At 37.5% G+C, this 20,903-nt stretch overlaps 2 protein-coding genes across 14 annotated transcripts in view; one reads left to right on the top strand and one right to left on the bottom strand.

The window, feature by feature from the left end:
• Window positions 1–20,903, bottom strand: part of Luc7l3 (LUC7 like 3 pre-mRNA splicing factor) — a 335,229-nt gene that overhangs the window by 81,802 nt on the left and 232,524 nt on the right. The gene's annotated exons all lie outside the window — the stretch shown is intronic.
• Window positions 1–20,903, top strand: part of Spag9 (sperm associated antigen 9) — a 125,543-nt gene that overhangs the window by 66,559 nt on the left and 38,081 nt on the right. For 7 of the 13 annotated variants that reach the window (XM_076935989.1, XM_034505824.2, XM_076935990.1 and 4 more), the window contains 8 exons: window positions 2,476–2,683; window positions 3,542–3,641; window positions 6,103–6,224; window positions 14,816–14,830; window positions 15,424–15,481; window positions 16,619–16,771; window positions 17,832–17,883; window positions 20,729–20,859. In XM_076935989.1, the coding sequence (XP_076792104.1) occupies window positions 2,476–2,683; window positions 3,542–3,641; window positions 6,103–6,224; window positions 14,816–14,830; window positions 15,424–15,481; window positions 16,619–16,771; window positions 17,832–17,883; window positions 20,729–20,859 (839 nt within the window). The remainder of the gene's footprint in view (window positions 1–2,475; window positions 2,684–3,541; window positions 3,642–6,102; window positions 6,225–14,815; window positions 14,831–15,423; window positions 15,482–16,618; window positions 16,772–17,831; window positions 17,884–20,728; window positions 20,860–20,903) is intronic. The other 6 variants (XM_034505835.2, XM_076935988.1, XM_034505828.2 and 3 more) reach the window with 1 other exon arrangement.

Genomic DNA, 20,903 nt, shown 5'->3' with positions numbered 1-20,903 from the left:
CCCACCCCCACAGCGATACACTTCCTTTGACAAGGCCACACCTATTCAAACAAGAGCACACCTCCTAATAGTGTCATTGTGGGCCAAGCATTCAAACACAGGAGTCTATGGGGCCAAACAGGTTCAAACCACCACATGCTGTATCTGGATCCAGACACATGACAGGCAGTTTTCCTGACTCCCTCCAACCAGCTAATGTGCTTGACTTAGCAGAACTGTCAGATGCTTTCTGACACCACGCCAAGAAATTAGGGATTATTTTATTTTGTGTAGGTAGGAGGTAATGGGGAGAATTTATTTGTTCCTTTCATTTGTTTCATTGGAAATGAGTCCTGCACTTGAGATCCACAGAAGAAAATAATTAGCACAATTTAGCTAATTTTATTACACGTGATTTGTATTACACTGGGTCATATCAAACAGTTTAATAAAAGTATGTATAGCCTTGAGTTACTAAGAAGTGTGAATGGTTTAAATTTGTTTAGAATTTACCCTTCATTTCCTTTCCTTTGTCATAAAAGTTAACACTTACTCATCATTAAGAAATTTGGGGACTGGAGAGATGGCTCAGTGGTTAAGAGCACTGACTGCTCTTCCAAAGGTCCTGAGTTCAATTCCCAGCAACCACATGGTGGCTCATAACCATCTGTAATGGGGTCTGGTGCCTCTTCTGGTGTGTCTGAAGAAAGCAATGGTGGTGTACTCATATGCATTAAATAAATAAATAAATCTTTAAAAAAAAAAGATAAAAAGAAATTTGGAAAGAATAACAAGATATCATAAGCAAGGAAAATTATATGCCACCTTAAGTCATTCTACATGCTTTCTTAAAAAAACGAAAACAAAAAACTTGGGGGTTGGGTACCATGCCCTATTCTTAGAATAACAGCATTCTGGTGGCTGAGTTAAGAGAACTATCCCAAGTTCGAGGCCTGCCTAAGCTATATAGAATCAGGCCAGCTGGCATTATAGAGTGAATCCATGTGTCACAAAACTAAAATGAAAAATCAAGCAATGAAAAGAAAACATATAACAAAACTAACCTTCAGACTTAATACAGCCACTATTTTTAACGTTATTTTTGGTGTTACTGGGAATTGAATTGAAAATATACATCTTAGACAAGCACTCTTGCACCAGGCTACACTCTAGCCGTCTAACGCATGGCTCTCCCTCTCCTTTTTTCTCTTTCTCTTTCTCTCCCCCTTCTCCTTTCTCCTCCCCTCTCTCTTTGAGACATGTGTGGCAGGCCTTGAATTTACAATAGTTTTTTTGGCCCCAGTCTCTTGAGTGGTGTGATTGCAGGCTGAGCCACACTATACTTAGATACTACAACACAATTTTTAAGTGTTGCATAGTATTTTGTTGTATGGAGTTACTAAAAATAGCTTGTTGTCTTTTGTTTTGGTGCACCCAAATTACGTGTGTGGTGCTAGGGATTAAAGCTGGGATTTTATGTGTTTCAGCTAAGCATTGATATACACATCCTACAAATAAGTTCTATCTTTATTTCAAATGTTCTATCTAGAAAAATCTCAGCTGGGCAGTAGTGGCACCCACCTTTAATCCTAGCACGTGGGAGGTAGAGGCAGGGGAATCTGCCTCATTTACAAGAGTGAATTCCAGGACAGCCTAGGTTACACAGAGAGACCCTGTGTCTAAAAACTAAAAAGAAAACAAAAATCTCATGCTTGAAAAAAAATTGATTTAAAAAAAAACCAATTGTATTTATTATTATTTAGTGTACATGATGTCTGCGTGGAATTACACACACGCCACAGTGTGTGTATGTGGTGTTGAAAGACAACCGTGGAGTCATTCTGTCTTTCTTCCTTGGCTTACATACCAAAGGTGGAACTCAGGTGGTCAGGCTTATTTACACAGTAAGCACTTAAGTCCACTAAGCCAGTGGTTCTCAACTTCCTAATGCTGTGGCCCTTTAATACAGTTTCTCATATTGTAGTGATCCCCAATCATAAAATTATTTTTTGTTCCTACTTAAGTGTGGTTTTGCTGCTATTAAGGATCATAATGTAAAATTCAAGATCTTGGATATGCACAGGTTGAGAACAACTGCACTAAGCCATCTCACTGCCTTAGTAGGATTTATTTACATATTACTTATTAATTTATACATAATCTACTATCAGTGATTCTTCTTTTCTTTCTCTGACACTTTTAATACAACTGGGGCAAATTTATTTCTTTTTTCTTTTCTTTTCTTTTTTTTTTTTTTTTTTTTTTGGTTTTTCGAGACAGGGTTTCTCTGTGTAGCCCTGGCTGTCCTGGAACTCACTCTGTAGACCAGGCTGGCCTCGAACTCAGAAATCCTCCTGCCTCTGCCTCCCAAGTGCTGGGATTAAATGAGTGCACCACCACTGCCCGGCGCAAATTTATTTCTTAACTCATATTTGAGGTATCAGAGAATAAATTACTTGCTTTACAATTTTCTTCTTAATTACCTTTTATCTATAGGATGAACTTTCTGATATTAGTCAAGGTGGATCGAAAGCTACTACTCCAGCTTCAACAGCAAACTCAGATGTCTCAGCAATTCCTCCTGATACCCCGACAAAGGAAGATAATGAAGGATTTGTAAAAGGCACAGACACACCGCATAAGTCAGAGATAAGCAAACACATAGAAGTACAGGTTGTCCAAGAGACTAGGAATGTCTCTACAGGTAAGTGACTCCAAGTTCTTACTAGCAAAATTTTCAGTCAACCCACCTAATATGAGTATAAGAAAATACAACTCTAGAGGTGTTACTTGCTCTAAATATATAAATAGATGATCTCTTGTGTACAATTTGTAAATAAATTTAAAAGAAGTAATGGTTACACAAAGTTTTGGAGAGAGCTCCTTACTTAGGGGCTAAGAAGAGAGCTTTAAGACAGTAAGATAGCCCTTTTCTGTCCTTTACCTTAATATGATAGTCTATTGTGTTCCATCCTCTTATGTAGGTTTGTTTGCTTATGATAGGGTCTCACTATGTTGTAGCTTTGAACTAAGTGTTCCTCATGCCTTAGCTGAGTATCTGGGGCTATAAGCATGTACAACCATGCCAGTACCACACATACTTGTTTGTTTGTTTGTTTGTTTGTTTGTTTGTTTGTTTGTTTGAGATAGTATCAAATATCCTAGGCGGGCCTCAAGCTTACTATGTGGCCACATGTGACTTTCAACTCCTGAACCCTCTTGCCTCTACTTCCCAACTTCCCATGTGCTGAGATTACAGGAGTAATCCATGCTGGACAGTTAGCATCCCCCTTAAACAGGAATAAAATCAGTCCCTGTGATGTGTTGTACTGTGTGTACCACAAATACAAGTGAAAACACTTACTTGCTAGTAAGGTTACTTACTAATTTTGGAGATTGACTGTTAACTCAATATGTGACATTGTCTAACCTCATATTTCCTAAACACAGCCTTGAGAGTTTCCAAAAATGTTCATTCAGTAGCTATTTTAAAACCTTAAAGGCAAGAGTTTTCATAGATACATATATTATATGCCTTTATTTTATCATATTCTACCCTAAGACTCTGCTGAAAATGAAGAGAAATCAGAAGTTCAAGCAATCATTGAATCTACTCCTGAATTGGATATGGACAAAGACCTTAGTGGATATAAAGGTTCAAGGTACTGAAAATACCACATTCCATGATTATCTTTCTTTTTCTCATTCTCATTAACATTTTGATCTTGTGCTAGAGAAATACTGTTAATGTAATTCAGGTTTTTTACCTTAGAATCTGTGCATTGCTTGTATTTTAAATTTTGGAGGAAATTCCTCTGCCAGGATTAGGGATTGGGACATAAGGGCGGATAGGGTTTTTGTCTGTGTTGCTGCAGCAGTAGCTAATACTTCATCGTTTATAAAGAAGAGAGGCTTGTTTACTGAGAATTCTCAAGCTAGGCAATAAATGTCCTCTTGCTGGATCCTTCAGAGGAGAGGATGCAGTATCCTTTCATGGTATAGGCAAACTAGCTTAATGCTGTATGAGAAGTATCTCTTCCAAAGGACCTTAAAGAGGACCTTACCTTAGTCTCACAAGGGAGGAGCCCTTAATGACAGAGCCCACCACTTAATGGTCACCTGGCTCTGGAGGAGATACAGTCACTTGATAGCAGATGAAGGAGGAAAGAGCCAGGATACTTCTTCTTATGGCCTGAGGAAACCAAGAGAAGACTGGAGGCGGTAAACATGTGAACAAACTTCATTTTCTTCACAAATGAGGAAGAAGAGAATATATTCTGTTTAGAAGTACAATAATCTCATTATTAGGGAATTTAGTCTCATTTTACAGGGGAAGCTTGTTTATAGATAGCAGAAGAATGGCTAGGTATTGCTTTTTTGGTTTTTTGTTTTGTTTTGTTTTTCGAGGCAGGGTTTCTCTGTGTAGCCCTGGCTGTCCTGGAACTCACTCTGTAGACCAGGCTGGCCTCGAACTCAGAAATCCGCCTGCCTCTGCCTCCCGAGTGCTGGGATTAAAGGCGTGCGCCACCACTGCCCAGCTAGGTATTGTTTTAATCAAAGTTATCCAAAAATATATTGATTAGAATTGAGCTTTGAGTTTCCTCCACAGATTTACCTTTAATAAATAATGGTTATAAGCACAAATCATTTATTCATAACCAAATTCCTACTGAGTATTGAGTAGTCAGCAATGAGGTAATAGTAAAATGCTTGGGCCCCAGGATAAGCGTAACCTCTAACAGAGTAAGACTTATATGGTTTCAAATCTTGATTCTCTATTCTTTTCTATTACAACAGGGCTAGGGATTACACCTGGCAACATCCATCTTTTCATTCTCTAAATTTCATTATATCTTAATTTTAGTTCAATTAGAATTTATTATTGACATTAATTAGTATGTCTATACAAGTATTCAAATTTAACCATAAATTTTCTTTTGATGCTTTGTGTTTTCCTGGAATTGGTGAAGTCTTAAGTCATTAAATTAGTTTCCTTTTTTAGTGTTCCATGCACTTACAACTAACATTAACAGACACTGCATTTCCCAAGTATAAGATCCTCAGTTCGACCAAACCCCAAATCTAGCTATTTTCAGAACTCTGCCTTTGGCCTTCTAGTTTCTTTCTTGTGCAGACTGTGGTGTTTACCTTGTTCTGCTGTTTCAGGCCTTCTCTACAGAGAGACAGGACACCAAGACTCTTTATTATATGCTAGGACAGGCTCTATGGGAATTTCCTGAAAGCAGAGTCCCAAGTACAATGACTTTGAGTCTTTTCATAAGTTTTGGGAGAGGAACAAAGAGATTCAGGGAGCCCTCAAAACCTTCTTTATAGTCCTGAAGTGAGATCACAGTTTAAATAAAGGGACAAGTGTGGTCTGGCCCACCATAGACCCATCATTATCTAGGTTTCAGTCTCATCCTGTAAGGTGGTTAGAACTATGTGACATCTCTTTCAGGAAAGCAAATTGCCCCTCTGCTGATATCTCTTCCTTTTCCCAGCATGAGATTCCTGTGAAATTTCCCATTTCTCTGGGGTCTGTTGTTTGAATAGTCTGATAGGTTGGGGGACATAGAGTGTCTCTTTAGAGTGTCTTCATCTTTGTCAAGTTGGTTGCACAAGCCTGTCCCTGGAGGATCAGAAGTCCAAGGTCATCCTGAACTACATAGCAAATTTGGGGACAACCTGAGTGACATGAAACCCCGTCTTAAAAATAAAATAAAATAACCAAAGATCATGGATTCTGAAACAAGATTGCCTTAGTTTGAATTCTTTTTCACCTAATTGCTGAATGATTTTTGTCAAGTTCCCTAAGCTCTTTAGTTTCCTTCTTTGTAAAATTGGGGTAATACAGCATCTGCTTTGTGGTGTAGCTGTGTATGATACAGACCAAAGTAGCTGCTGTTATTTTGTGTTTGCTAAGACTTCACAGAAGAAGCATAATTCTCTGTACTCTCTGTGGGAAATTCTTAGAAAACCCAAGAAATCTTTTTATATTGATATTTTATAGTAAATGTAAATTTAAGTAAGAAATTTCTATGCTGTTTAATCATTATATTAAACATACACTGTCAGAAAGTCTTTGTCATTTATTGATTTGGCTTTATTATCTTTGTTGCCTAGCACTCCCACCAAAGGCATAGAGAACAAAGCTTTTGATCGCAATACAGAGTCTCTCTTTGAAGAACTGTCTTCAGCTGGCTCAGGCCTTATTGGAGATGTGGACGAAGGAGCAGATTTACTAGGTATGACAGCTTCTCTAGAGAAGCACCTTACTGTTTAAAAATAGATCTCATTAATGACTTGATTGAAAAATCATTTAAGATGTCCCTAACTGCCTGATGGTACAAGGTTATTATACTTTAGGAATTACTTAGAGCATATTATTTGATATCATAAAAGTTTAATAAAATGTATTTTTATATGTGGAAATGACAAAAAATGAATTCACATTTAAATTTATGTTTTTAATTCACAGTTTATTGATTTGCTATATTCTAAAAATAGATTTTACACATAAGGAACATAGTGCAGGGTGTGTGTGTGTGTGTGTGTGTGTGTGTGTATGTATGTGTATGATTGGTAGTCAGATAGTTACTGGCTTATATAAATCTCATTGGGGTCTGTTGACCTTAATTAATTAAGCAATTATAACACTTGAAATTTATAATTTACCTCCGTGGAAAATATAGTCATTTTAAAGTTTGTGTTGAATTAGGATTATATTCCAATTTCTAGCCACTGCTGCTGTGTCGTTCCCCTCTCCAAGAAACAAAAATACACAAAACAAAAAAAGTTTGTGTCATTGAGCACATACCTGGCCTGGGGTGGGGGTGGGGAACTGGGGTACTGTATTTAACTCTTTCTGGGTGATCCTTGTCAAATTGATCAGCCCTTTTGTCTGTTATGTCATCTTACTGCATTTAAAAGAAGGAGTTGGCCTCTGTCCAAGGGTCTGCTAGACAGGTTAGTGGAGTAAAGCAGCCAGCCTCATCTGTGTTACGTTTGACTGAAACCGCCTTCCTTAGCTGGGTGTGGTGCTGCACCCATGCCTTGAATCTGTGCCCTTGAGAGGCAGAGGCAGATAGGCCTTTGCAAAGCTAACCTGGTCTACAGAGTAAGTTCCAGGACAGCCAAAGCTGCTATACAGAAACTGTGTCTCAAAAAACCAAACAAACAAGAAGGAAAAAAGAAAGAAAGAAAAAAGAAAAAGAAGAAAAGGAAAAGGAAAAGAAAAAAAAAAGAAGAAGGAAAAAAGAAAGAAAGAAAAGAGAAAAAGAAAGAAAAACAGGAAAAAAAAAAAACCCTGGCCTCTTCTACATTTTGTTTGTTTGCTTGCTGTCTCTGGTGGCTTGTACTCAACATAACTGGAGTTGAATAGTTTCTAGAAGATATGTATGACACACAAAAATGTAAAATAATCATTGGTCCCTTTAAAGTAAAAGTTTTCTGACCTGTCCTCTGGAAATCTCTTAAGGTTCCTTTCCGCCAGAACTCTGTGATTCCAGCTCATGTGAATTACTTTTAACATATCTTACTTGTAGTTGAAGTCTGTAGAAACTGAAAGCCAAAGAATTTTCAACAGCAATAATAAAGGTTCTTTTACTGTCATTATACTAAATGACTACCCTGTTCTCAAAAATCTGTGCTTCTTGGGTATCATAAATATGGTATAGAGTGAATTGATTACACTCGACATTGTGAAGATTTTTTTTGTTTTTAGTTTAAATTATAAGTTTAGCCAGGCATGGTTGCACATACTTCTAATTCCAGCTCTCACAATGTAGAGAGAGGTGAACTGTGAAAGGGTAGCCTAAGCTACATAGAAGACTGTGTGATAGTATATGTATGCCTTTAATCCTGTACTCAACATAACTAGATACCCAGGGGTTTTTTTCCTGTTTTTCTTTCTTTTTCTCTTTTCTTTCTTTCTTTTTTCCTTCTTGTTTGTTTGGTTTTTTGAGACACAGTTTCTGTATAGCAGCTTTGGCTGTCCTGGAACTTACTCTGTAGACCAACAACCCTGATACCCAGGAGGCAGAGGCAGGGATCTCTGTGAGTTGAAGGTGAGCCTTCAGTACATAGTTAGTTCCAGACTAGCCACAGGTCTACAGCAAGACCCTATGTCAAACAAACTACACAGCTGGAGAAACAACCAGCTGGGTAAGAGCAGTGGCTGCTCCTAGAGCACCTGCAAGGCAACTCACAGTCACCTGGAACTCCACTTCCACAGGATCTAATGCCCTCTGCTGTCCTATAGGCATTAGCTGCCCACAGACAGACAGACAGACAGGCACAATACCTGTGTAATAGTAATAGTAATAATAATAATGCCTAAACCATGCCTCCCCACACAAAAGTCCTATGTAAACATATATACCTAGTAATAGAGACTTAAAAATCTGTCAATTTAACTGTTTATAGTTAAACATAGACTCCCACCTTAAAAATCTTAGTAAAACTTTAGATGAATTAAATGAATTCATTTTCTGAGGAAGATTCAGAAAGAATATTCTTGAGGAAGCTTTGTGTTTCAGTTTATACCTTCGTTTTCAGTTTCACATAGGGAAGCTCTTTGGAATTTTGGCTGATTGGGATGGCAAGATGGCTCAGTGGACAAAGACACTCAGCACCAAGCTTGCCAACCAAGTTCAGTTTCAGAACCCATAGGATGGAAGGAGAGCATGACTCCTTCAAGGTGTCATCTGGTTTCACTGCCACACCATGGCATGCACACATATATGTACACAGATGTGCACACACACATATACAATAAAAAGTTAATAAATAAAAATATACAATATTTTTTATTGTAAACATATACAATAAAAAGGTAATAAAAAGTTGATTGGCTTAGAAAACTTGACTCCCCAGCAAATTTAAGGACAAATTCAAAAAATACTAGGAAAATTTATTTTAAACATTCATATTGAGATTTATACATAATAAAATTCACTGTATTTTTGAGTACAAGCCTTTTTTAATAATCTTCTAAAACCTTTTATTTTTGAAAATTTCATAGATGTGTATATGTTGATGATGTGTACTTCATTGCCCTTCTTCATGTCCCCTCTTCTTTTAATTGAAATTCTTTTTTTAAGAAGCTCCTCTTTCGACTTCCACATCTTTTGTGAGTTGCTTGTCTGAGCATGGGCTACTTTTCAGTAGGTATGACACACACACACACACACACACACACACACACACACACACACACACCGCACTCAGCAACCATTACCTGCCAGTAATCCTTCTGGGGTAGACTCTCGTGCTTATGCTCTCACTATGAGGAAACCCTAGGCTACAATTTTAAAGGTCTTACTTGGACAACCACAGCTGCAGTGAGTTCTGGAGTGAAATGTCATGGCACATCCAGGAAACATCTTTTGGCAGCAGATCACCTTGTCCTCCAGCCCTTACATTCTTGCCATCCTCTTACCCCTTGTTCCCAGTCTTAGAGGGGGTGGTATAGACGTTCCAGTTAGGGCTGAACATTCCACCGTTACTTATTATAACTTTGACAAGTTAGTATCCTTCCTTCCTGCAGCTATTAGAGGCGTCTCTTTTTAAGAGCTGGGAACACTGATGCAGTGAACTCTGAGCCAGAATACCTTCTTCCTTCTTAATGTTGCCTTTGTCAAGTATTAGTGTTAGGCTATAATCCATCATTGCAAGGAGATCACAGTGGTAAGAGCTTGAAGCCACTGGCTATGTTGCATCCCCACTCAGTGAACAGGAGATAAATGCGTGCTTGCTGGGTACATCTTAAGTTTTTGACAGATACTTAGAATTATGTAACAGCCACCAGAATCACTTATCACTGTGTCCTTCCTGTGATGCCTTTGAATGAAGTACCTAGATGGTTGGTGTACATTGCTTTATAAAGCCCAGCAATGAGTATTCCAAAATTTAAAGTCAATGACTACACAACTTTCTTTTCCTGTAAAGAATTAGGCCACATAGTAGAGAGAAATAATAGTGGTCTTTTAGTTGAGTCAGGTATTTTCTGAAAGTCAGAAAATTAATTATAGTTAAAAGCAAAATTCTTTGGTTTCCTTTCCATGCTGACAATAAGGGACTATCTTAAGCTGTTGTTTCCTGCTTTGCAGATGTTGACATATATAGCTCTAGAACATTCCAGATTATAATGTTATAATAGATTAAAGTGAGTGACTTAACACCTACATAAATTTTTTAATCAAAGTTGATAAATGTGAGCCAGGGATGGAGTCCAGTCAGCAGAGTGCTTCCCTGGCATACGAGCGGCCCTGCGCTCAATCCCTACCCTGCTAAACCAGCTGCAGTAGAACATGTAATCCCAGCACTGTGGAGGTAAAGACAGGGTGATCAAAGTTCGAGTTTGTCTTCAGGATACATGAAGTCCCACTTTTAAAAACATGGTAAATGGTTTGTGTGCAGTTCAAGGATAACAGTAAAGCTCACAGCAGGGTGTATTTGTGCTAGCCCAAATGCTCCCTAATTATATCTGGGTTGATGAGCAACCATGGTCTGTTTCTTTATATCATGTTCATTTTGCTAGGTTTTGTTCTCAAGCTTTTGTTCTAGAATTAACTTTCCATTTATTTATTTATTTATTTATTTACTTATTTATTTATTTATTTATTCTTTTTTTTTTTTCCGGTTTTTTGAGACAGGGTTTTTCTGTGTAGCCCTGGCTGTCCTGGAACTCACTCCGTAGACCAGGCTGGTCTCGAACTCAGAAATCTGCCTGCCTCTGCCTCCCAAGTGCTGGGAGTAAAGGCGTGCGCCACCACTGAATTAAGTTTCCTTTAATCACTGTATATATGTTTAACATGCAGATTATCTTTCTTAGTATTTTAATAATTGAAAAATATAATCTCAAATTGTTTTTATTCCTTTTTCATTTTGTTTTTTTGTCTTTGTTTTTGAGACAGGGTTTCTCTGTGTAACCTTGGCTGTCCTAGAACTCACTCTGTAAAACACGCTGGCCTAGAACTCATAGATCTGCCTGCCTTTGCTGGGATTAAAGGCATATGCAACTACTACCTGGCTTCCTTTTCCTTTCTTTTTTTGATGTCTTATTCTTTAACTTTCTTATTTTGGATGACCCTTTAAAAATTTACTTTCTCTTTAACTGCTGTCTATTACTTGGAAGTCATACACTTGGTTATCCATCTCCCAAATATTCTTTCTCTTTATTCATGTGGATTTTTCAACCTCACTGTCTTTTACTAAGAGTACCCCAAACCCTGGCTCTCTTTAGAACTATCGGAATCCTTTCGCTTCCACCTCTTACTGTGTGAGTTGAGGGTGTGTATCACTATGCCCTGCTTTAGGTCCCTTCCTTTTTTTCTTTTTAGGTTTATTTATTTAATATATGTGAGTACACTATTACTGTTCTCAGACACACCAGAAGGGGGCATCAGAACTCACTAGAGATGGTTGTGAGCTACCATGTGGGTGCTGGGAATTTAATTCAGCAGTTAAAAGCTGAACAATCTTTCCAGCCCAGGTCTCTTCCTTTTTTACCTTTATTTTTATTTTTTATTCTTTTAAAGTAAAACAAGGCAGGTTTATTGGGATGCTGTTCACAGACAAGTTCAATGGCTCCAAGGACAGAGGCCAGAGAAGTTGCCATGGGGGCATAGGGGAGAAAGAGAGAAAGAGGGTACATGCAGAGAGAGAAGAGAAGGAAAAGAAGAGAGAGGAGAGAGAGAGTCATCCTTTCCTTTTTAAAAGTGAAAACTATTTTCTGCAAGTCCAGAAGCTCCTGTTACCGTCCTCCCAATTCTTGTCCTGCTTTTTTATTCCTGGATGAGACATACCTGTTATGTGCTATAAACCATTCTAGATACTGGACATAGCAGAGCAGCATACAGACTTCTCCAGGCTGTCCTCGCTGCTCTGCTGCCACCGCCATTCTCCTCCACCCCTGCCTTGTTTCCAGTCTTCTGATTTGCTGTGCCCAGGGGTTTCTTCTGGTAGTTCACAGGACTTCTAAAAAGCTGTTGACTTGAAAACCATCCTTGTTGGGTTTTCATATTATCAGATTTGACTCCATCCATCTTTGTCTTTTACTGTGGTGCACTTTCTCTGCTCTTCTTTCACATGTCTCTAGGTTTGCTTGAGTTGTTTTTTTGGGGGGGCGGGGGGAAAGAATGATGTATTTACTCTTGTTTCTAGCTTTTTCAAGACAAGGTTATACATATACATATGCACATGCATTTGTATATAAATTACTTTAATTTTATGTTTGCTGGTGTTTTGCTTGCACATGTGTCTGAGTGTGTAAGCTCCCAGGCAAGTCCACAGCTCTAGACTACTATTTCTAAACTGACCACTAGACCCCCCAAGATGTGAGACGTCACCATGGGGGATGTGGGGGAGAAAGAGAGGAAGGGCCTGCATGCAGAGTTCAAACATCCCTTGCATATATCTGCCTGCATCTGACATGCAGAGTTCACTGAATCATCTCCATTGTCTGCTCTCTGAGACTCTCTGTCTAACAATACTTCTGTCTCAGTGAGTGAACATCTTTGCTGTCATTGAACTGATGGACTCTGACTTTTCCTTCACAACCAGTCTTTAGGTCCTATTTGTCCGGTCTCCTAGATATTTGTATATATTCATCTTTTTTGTCTCTGCTTAAGTGGCACATCCTCCAAAAATTCTTCTTTGATCCCCAATTAAAGCATAATCATCCTTGAAGTGTGTGCCCACAGCAGTGAATTTCATGATGCTATCTATTATTCCTCATGTTTCCCTGTTGTCTATGTACCACTCTCCCTAGATAGACTAGCAGGTCACTGTGTTGGGCACAGCTGTGCCTTTTTTCCCTGGTTTTGCATATTTAGCACAGCACAACATTTAAGTGAATGAATGGGATTGTGAAATTGTCCTAACAGTTTTGCTTCACTTTAAAATCTGTGATTTACCTTTTGAATAGAGTTTTTTAACAGGAGGATTTTTTTTTAAAAGAGTGTGTACCTTTGTAAGAATGTATACTTCTAGATAAAATGACACACACATTCTCACAGAACTGCAGATAACTCAGATGTCATATGCACATGTCCTTCTGTGGACCTAGCTTAACAGTTTTAAATACATACCACAGAATAAGGTCTTTTTCTTGGTTTTTGCTTACTTTTTGTAGGCAAAATTTATGTATATTTTATATCATTTAGACTTTAAATGTTGAATAGAGATAGCTTACTTCAAGCCATATAATTAATTACTTTTACTGGTACATTTCAAAATAATAATTTTAGATAATCCCACTTATACACTAAGAGAATTCTTCATTTAGTGTATATAAGTTTAACTTTTAGAATTATAAGATGTTCTCAGGAATTCCCAATATTTCCCTTTATAATATTTGTACTTTTATATATAGTTGATGGTGTTTCTATATTGATTCAAGTTCTTAGTTAGCTCTTTCTCATTTTAAAGTAAATGGGTTTAATTCTTGCTTTCTAAAAAACAATCTAATTGAGTTTCTTATTCATTTTTCTCTTGGGCTGCTAACCCAGGGGAATATTCTGGTGTGTATGTTTTAAATACTTTTCCATTACTGCTTTCTAAGCTAGGTGTTCTTGGCTGCTGTTCTCATTTGATGCTTTCTCATCGTTTTTTGTTTTTTTGTTTCCTGCCTGACTATTTTTCCTTGCATACATTTTTAGCTTTTAATGCTGCTCTAAATGTTTGAAAGTTCCTTACAGTTGTTATATAAGTGTTTTGAGCAAGTCTGATCTATGTTTCTTTTGTCTCTGTACCTTTACTAAACAGTTAGCACTAGTGTTTAAGAAAAATATCTTGGCATCATTTTGGAGGTAGAATTTGGAAGCTTTCAGATTCACACCCTTGTTTGGTGAATACAATATGATTGAATGTACTATATGTGATGTTTGAGAATATTTGAAAAATTGTAGTACAAAATAAGAATCCACATATTAGCATTAATTTGTTTAACATTCCCAGTTGGTTTTGTTTTAAATAATTAAAAAAATTTTAAGAATATTAACCTTATAGGCTTCTTTTTTCTTTTTTCTCTTTTTTTTTTGGGGGGGGGAGTGAGGTGGGGTGGTTTTTCAGGACAGGCTGTAGTCCTGGCTGTCCTGGAATTCACTGTAGACCAGCCTGCTCTCAAACTCAGAGATCTGCCTGCCCCAGTCTCCTGACTGGGAGATTAAAGGTGTGCACCACCTCTGCCCAACAGTAATAGCTTTAGAAATACTTTCTTTTTGTTTTTCTGAATTATAAATATTACTTCTTCTGTTGTGTCATTCTCTAGCATTATCTCAGGAAGCTTGGGCAAGTAGTAGGGAGGTCTTGGTTTTGTTCTGTTGTGGGTGTTTGGTTTTAGTTTTGGGTTTGTTTTTGGTCTCCACTCTTCTCCAATGAACTGTTTTATTTCTTCAGTCTTTTTGAAAAGCAAATGGCTTTATTTTTCTAAATATAACTTGGATCTTACATTAAATACTTAAATATCCTATACTATTTATTAAATATTGAGCACAGTTTTATAAAGTAACAACTGAAAATTATTTCATATGTGGCACTTTGTAGTGTTAATTTAGAGTTTTCATTGTAATTAAATTCAATTTATTGTGAGGAAGAATTGGTGAGGCATTTTTAAGTATATCAGAAAGCATTCTTGAGAGGAAAGGAGATGGATCGATCATCTTTATTTCTGCCTTTTGCACATCATTATGCATTGAGTCATGACACTGTGAGTCCAGATGTTTTTCTATCATGCATAGAACTTTATAGATTAATAATATGTGTCCTGCTGTTCCTTACATAAAACATTTCTTGTTCTTTGTTTTTGCTTTACATGGAATGCATGGGCTTTAAGACCATAATTTCTTTGGTAAGGTTTCATCTGCATCGGGGTTCTGTCTTCAGCCTTACTTCTGCTTATCTTCTTTCTATTAGTCTTCTATATAAGTTTTTAGGCAGAAGCCTACAATAGCACCTATGATTTAGAAATAATTTTGCCTATCAATGTTCATTTTTTCCCTAAATAATAATACTTTTTAAGACTATCTGGCAGAAAAATCTTGATCCTCCTGAAATACTATCTATGAAAAACAAAATATCTGTAAAGAATTGGCCAAGAAGAGCTGGGGATTGTGGCTTGCATCTGCAACGCCAGCTGTGGGGACCTGAGGGGAGAAAATCACTTGAGCTGAGGAAACTGAAACAGTCTGAACAATGTAACAGAACAAGCAAGATCCGTCTAAAAACCACACAGCAGCAAAGAGATTTAGCTAACAAAATCCTCAGCTTTGGTCTGGGATGACTAGTTATTTATAATTTTATAATCCATTCAGTAAATACATCAAATCAAATACACAAAATAAGATTAAAGAAAAGCCAGAAATAATAAATCTTAGGACCATAGGTTCTATATAATTTTTGATAAATTTATTTTCAAAGTTTCTATCATTTTTCTTTTGATAGGAATGGGTCGTGAAGTGGAGAATCTCATACTAGAGAACACACAGCTGCTGGAAACCAAGTAAGTATGAAATCTTAACACGGAATCAAAACAGATGACTCTTCTGTTCACGACACTGCTTTATGTTAATCTGACAGAGCACTGCGCTGTTTCCCTACTCCCCTGTTGTTCTCATCTCAGCACCTGTGCACACATAGAGACACATAGGTTTTATTGCTCTGGTATTTTTGTAAAAATACAGTTTTCATTTCTTTTCCACCACACAGGTATCAGTATTCTAGATGTATCATGCACCTCTTTTTCCTTCTAAGATGTGTCGTTTTCTTACTTTCTTTTCTTTGGGTTTTTTACATTTCTGTATGAATGTTTTGGCCTTTACCCTGAGCTCTCCTTTGTAGTTTCATATTTTGAGGTAGTTTGTGGAGTGTGAAGGCCCTCAAGTAGCATGTTGGGGTACTATTTAAGAGAACAGGTCCTTTGTCATATGAAGATACATGTAGAGTCCACTTGTCAGTTTGCTGTGTCAGAGCAATTTTGGAACAACTGTGTCTGTCCACACAGCATACCACTACCTGTAAATGAGGTTACACCCAATATATCAGAATGGACTGTATCTCATACTTTTTCTTTTCAGCTTATTTCTAATTTAAATTACATTCTCAGGAGTTACTAATGGCAAAAACAAAGAGAATTTGACAACAACAAAGAGAATTTGACTGTTATTGAGTAACACCTTTGCTGAAACTTCAGTACTCACAGCCTTAGAGAAAGCTGGGTTTGTTTTCTTGTTTGTTTGTTTTGTTTGTTTTTGTTTTTAATACAGGATTTCTCTGTGTAGCTCTGGCTGTCCTGAACTTGCTTTATAGACCAGGCTAGCCTCAAACTCAGAGATAGTTTGGGGCTAGAAGAGATAGAAGAGATAGCATCTTCCTCTCAGGTGCTAAGATTAAAGGTGTGTGCCCCTACTGCCTGACTAGAAAGCTGTTTTTTAAGTTTAATCTCTCTTAATATTGATTTTGTTTATTAGTGGCATGTCTTGTATTATTAGGTTGGCAAGTATGAAGAGCAAACATTAAAACTATTATTTTATGGCCTTTGTCTATAAAAACATTAGGAAGAATATATTGTAGTGCACAGTTTAGTTTTATGATTTGGAAGGACATTTGTAATGATGCACTTGAAATATGTATTTTTTAGAAATGCTTTGAATGTAGTGAAGAATGACTTAATAGCAAAAGTGGATGAGCTGACCTGTGAGAAAGATGTGCTGCAGGGAGAACTGGAGGCTGTGAAGCAAGCCAAGCTGAAACTGGAGGAAAAGAACAGAGAACTGGAGGAGGAGCTCAGGAAGTACGTCTCACAGTTGTTGGAAGCCAGGCTCCAGCTTTGGACACTACAGCTTGAGGCTCTCATCACCATGTATGGGCTGTGATCATTGCTCCCTTGGGACACACGCCTCCTCTGAACTAAACGCCTTGCCAGGGTGCCACAAAAATTATAAGTATAACCCTGAGACTGAGACCTTCAGCACACTCAAACCAGGAATGGCCGAGAGCTACCTGAAGAAAGTAAAGGGTCTCAGCCATTTGCCTCTGCTATGAGCTGGCATCTGTTTACCAGTCTCTTAACCAAAAAGCCCTGTTTTATGTTTTGTTTTGTTTTTCTTTTTCCTATCCATCTTGGTGTCAAAAGTTATAATTGTGGGCTGAAGACATGGCTCAGCAGTTAAGAGCACTTCCTTGCTTGCTCTTCCAGAGGACCAGAGATCACCCACACTAGTTCTCAATTGCCTTTAACTCCAGCTTCAGGACATCTACACCCTTTTTCGACCTTTTCAAGCATGCACTCGTGGGTGCTGACATACACACACACACAGAGGATAAGGTAAAAAACAAAAGCAAAAACACCCTTAGGGGCTCAGTGTTTTAAGAGCACATGCTGCTTTTCTAGAGGGCATGAGTTCAGTCTCTAACATCCACATTAGTCATCTCACAACTGTCTGCTGTGTGCATACTACCTGGTGTACACTCATGTGCTCACACACAAATATAAACAAGTCTTTAAAACACAAACAAAAAACTTTTGATTTTCAATTTAAAATAATGTCTTATTTTCCTCTATGTAGTTTGCTTTTGTTATTGCTTTCTGTTTTTTAGATAGTCTTATATGACTCAGACTGGCTTCTAAGTCACTGAGTATAACAGAGGATGGCTTTGAACACCTGTCCTCTGTCTTCAGCCCAAGAAGTGATAACATTTTTCCAAGTTAAAGGCAGCATTCTGCTACCCTTTAGGCAAAAGTAAAGTAATCTTTTAGTGGTAAATAAACTTGTTTACCTATTCTTTCATTATCATTGAAGAAAAGTTCAATTTTAATAACTTTTTTTGTTTTTATTTTTTCCCCCTACTAGAGCTCGTGCAGAAGCTGAAGATGCAAGGCAAAAAGCAAAAGATGATGATGATGTAAGTTTATGTCTGGGGACTGGTTTTTTTTTTTTATAACTTTTTGATATTTTGGGAGTACCTTAACTAATATTTAGTTAATTTATAATATTTAGTATTATATTTACATAAACAAATTATAAGTAAATTATTTTAAAATTATATATACATATGTATATATATATACATATACAAATATATATATATGATATAAAATAAAAGATAGATAAATAGATGTCTTTAAGAGAAGACATGGTTCTGGGTCATGAATAAGCTGGCCTATGTTTCCACATGGTATCTACATGCTGTATTTGCTAGTGCTATATGTTCACTTTTCCTCAGTGGTTCAGTGCTCTGACCTGTGTGAGCATGCTATTCTGATTTTTATAAACTAAGGTTTTGTTAGGTAGCCCAGACAGGACACACACATACACATTAATTAATTAATTAATTAATTAATTAATTAATTAATTTTATTGGTTTTGTCTGCCTGTTTGTGTGCCACATATGCCTGTTCCTTAATTAATAAAACAATTAATTGAATTATTTAGATGAGCTTGCAAGATGGTTCAGCATGTAAAGGTGCTTGTTACCAAGCTTGATGACCTGAGTTGAATCCCCAGGACCACATAGTAGAAAGAGAAAACAGACTCTCACAAGTTGTCTTCTGGACTCCACATGGGTGTTTTGTAATGTGTGCATCCAGACACATACATAAATATGTATTGTTTATTTAAGTAAAAAAGAATTTCTTCATGTAAATATGTACTCATTGTTCTAATTATCAACTTTTCTCAGACTACAATCAGTCATCTCAAAAAAAGAGTCTCACTTGAGTGGTTGTCTTCATTGGACATAACTATGAGGGAATGTCTTAATTGCCAGTTGATAAAGGAGAGCCAAGCCTATTATGGGTGGCACCATCCCTATGCAGACGATTCTGGGCGCTATCAGAAAGCTTACCAAGCATGGGCAAGAGAACTTGCCAGCAAGTATCATTGCTCCATGGTGTCTGCTTCAACTTGTACTTAGGTTTCTGCTTTGACGTCCCTTGATGGATTCTGACCTGGAAGTATAAGCTAAATTAAGTCTTTTCCTCCCCTAAGTTACTTTTGGTCACTGTTTTATCAATGCACAGGAAAGAACTAGGACACGGACACACACACACACACACACACACACACACACACACACACACACATACACACAGATGATCTCCATGAAGATCTTAGAATAGTATATCAAGTTTATATAAATGACAGCTAAGTTTTTTATACTTTTCCCAAAATATGCACCAATTTTTCTTTCTGAAACAATCATACTTTGTAGCCTCCACTTGCCTTAAAACTTATTATGTAGATCAGATTAGCTTCAGACTCATGGAGATCTCCCTGCTTCTGTCTGCTGAGTGCTGAGATTAAAGGCCTACCCCCTCATACCCAGCATCATAATATTCTCTCTCACCTTCTCCCTCTCCTCTCCTCTACAGACACACACACACACACACACACTTCTGTTTTCACATACACCAGAACAGAATCAGATCCTATTACAGAAGGTTGTGAGCCGCTTTGTGGTTACTGAGAATTGAACTCAAGACCTCTGAAAGGTCAGCCAGTACTCTTAACCACTGAGCCATCTCTCCAGCCTCAAATCACAATTTTTTTTAATAAAATATTAAAATAATGTTTGTATTTGGAAATTAAATTTTCTACTTCTGTATTATTCCTACAAAGTATGTTTTTTTTTTTTTTCATACTCCCTTTAGGGGCAGAGGGCTTGGCTCAGTGCTCAAGCATATTTGAGGCCCTGGTTCAATCCCTCATATCACAGAGACACTGTATTCTATCTTAGAGACTTGTTGTTTTCACTTAGTAGTATAGTTTGAGATTCACTTGTGTTGTAATAACTGGTGTAGTTTATTTTTATCATCCTATTATGTGAATGTGCTATAGTTTTTTTGTTTTCTTGTTAATGAATATTTAAGGTAGGTATTTCATCTTTTTCTTACAACAAACAATGTTGTTGTTAAAAGCATTATAGTAAACTAGATGTGGTGATGATCACTTGTAATCCCAGCATTTAAAAAGACCAAAGTAGGAGGATGGCACATTTGGGCTGTGTGTGTACTAGCCTAGATTACATAGTGAGATCTGTCTAAAACAAAAACCAGCCAGGTGTAATGGTGTATTCCTTTAATTCCAGCACTCAACGCAGGAGGATTTCTGTGACTTTGAGGCCAGTCTGTTCTACGTAGGGAGTTCCAGGTCAGCCAGGGCTATGCAGTAAGAACTTGTCTTAATACCAACAGCCCCCATCCCAAAAGAAAACAAAGAAATAACAATAACAACAAAATCCAGAACATTGTAGCATAAGCCTTCTGGAATGAAGACGTGTGGATTGGGGGGGGGGGGGGTGTTGGGTTTTTTATTTTTATTTTTTATTTTTTCAGAATATCTACCTAGTCATGAATGGTATTACTGTGTTGCAGAATTCAGACCTTTTGTTGTTATTGTTGTTGTTTACTTTTTTGCTTTTTGAGACAGGATTTCTTTGTAGCCTTAGTTATCTTACAACTAGCTCTGTAGACCAGGCTGGCCTCAAACACTTGCTTCTGCCTCCCTAGCCCAGGTATTAAAGGCCTGTGCAGCCCTCACTATTACCTACCACCCAGCAGAATTCAGGACTTTTGTTATTTGTAGATGGGTTTTGTTTGAAGAGGTAAGCTAAATTTTGAGGCAGGAGGGCAAAGTAGGTCTGCTAAGGTCTGACTGAAGCCTAAAAACTTCAGATTTGGTTTAAGTGTGAGTCTTAACAGCAAATCACGTGTAAACTCTCAGAGTGATTTACCATCCTCTTATTACAGAGCGACATTCCTACAGCCCAGAGGAAGCGGTTTACCAGAGTAGAAATGGCCCGAGTTCTCATGGAGAGAAACCAGTACAAAGAGAGGCTGATGGAGCTTCAGGAAGCTGTTCGATGGACAGAGATGATCCGGTCTGTATGAGAAGTGCTCTGAGGTTCCTGCTGTTTCATTAGAT

The sequence above is a fragment of the Arvicanthis niloticus genome, chromosome 6, assembly GCF_011762505.2.
Source record: "Arvicanthis niloticus isolate mArvNil1 chromosome 6, mArvNil1.pat.X, whole genome shotgun sequence".
In the NCBI taxonomy this organism is placed as follows: Eukaryota; Metazoa; Chordata; class Mammalia; order Rodentia; family Muridae; genus Arvicanthis; species Arvicanthis niloticus.
This window is presented reverse-complemented; position numbering and strand designations above follow the sequence as displayed.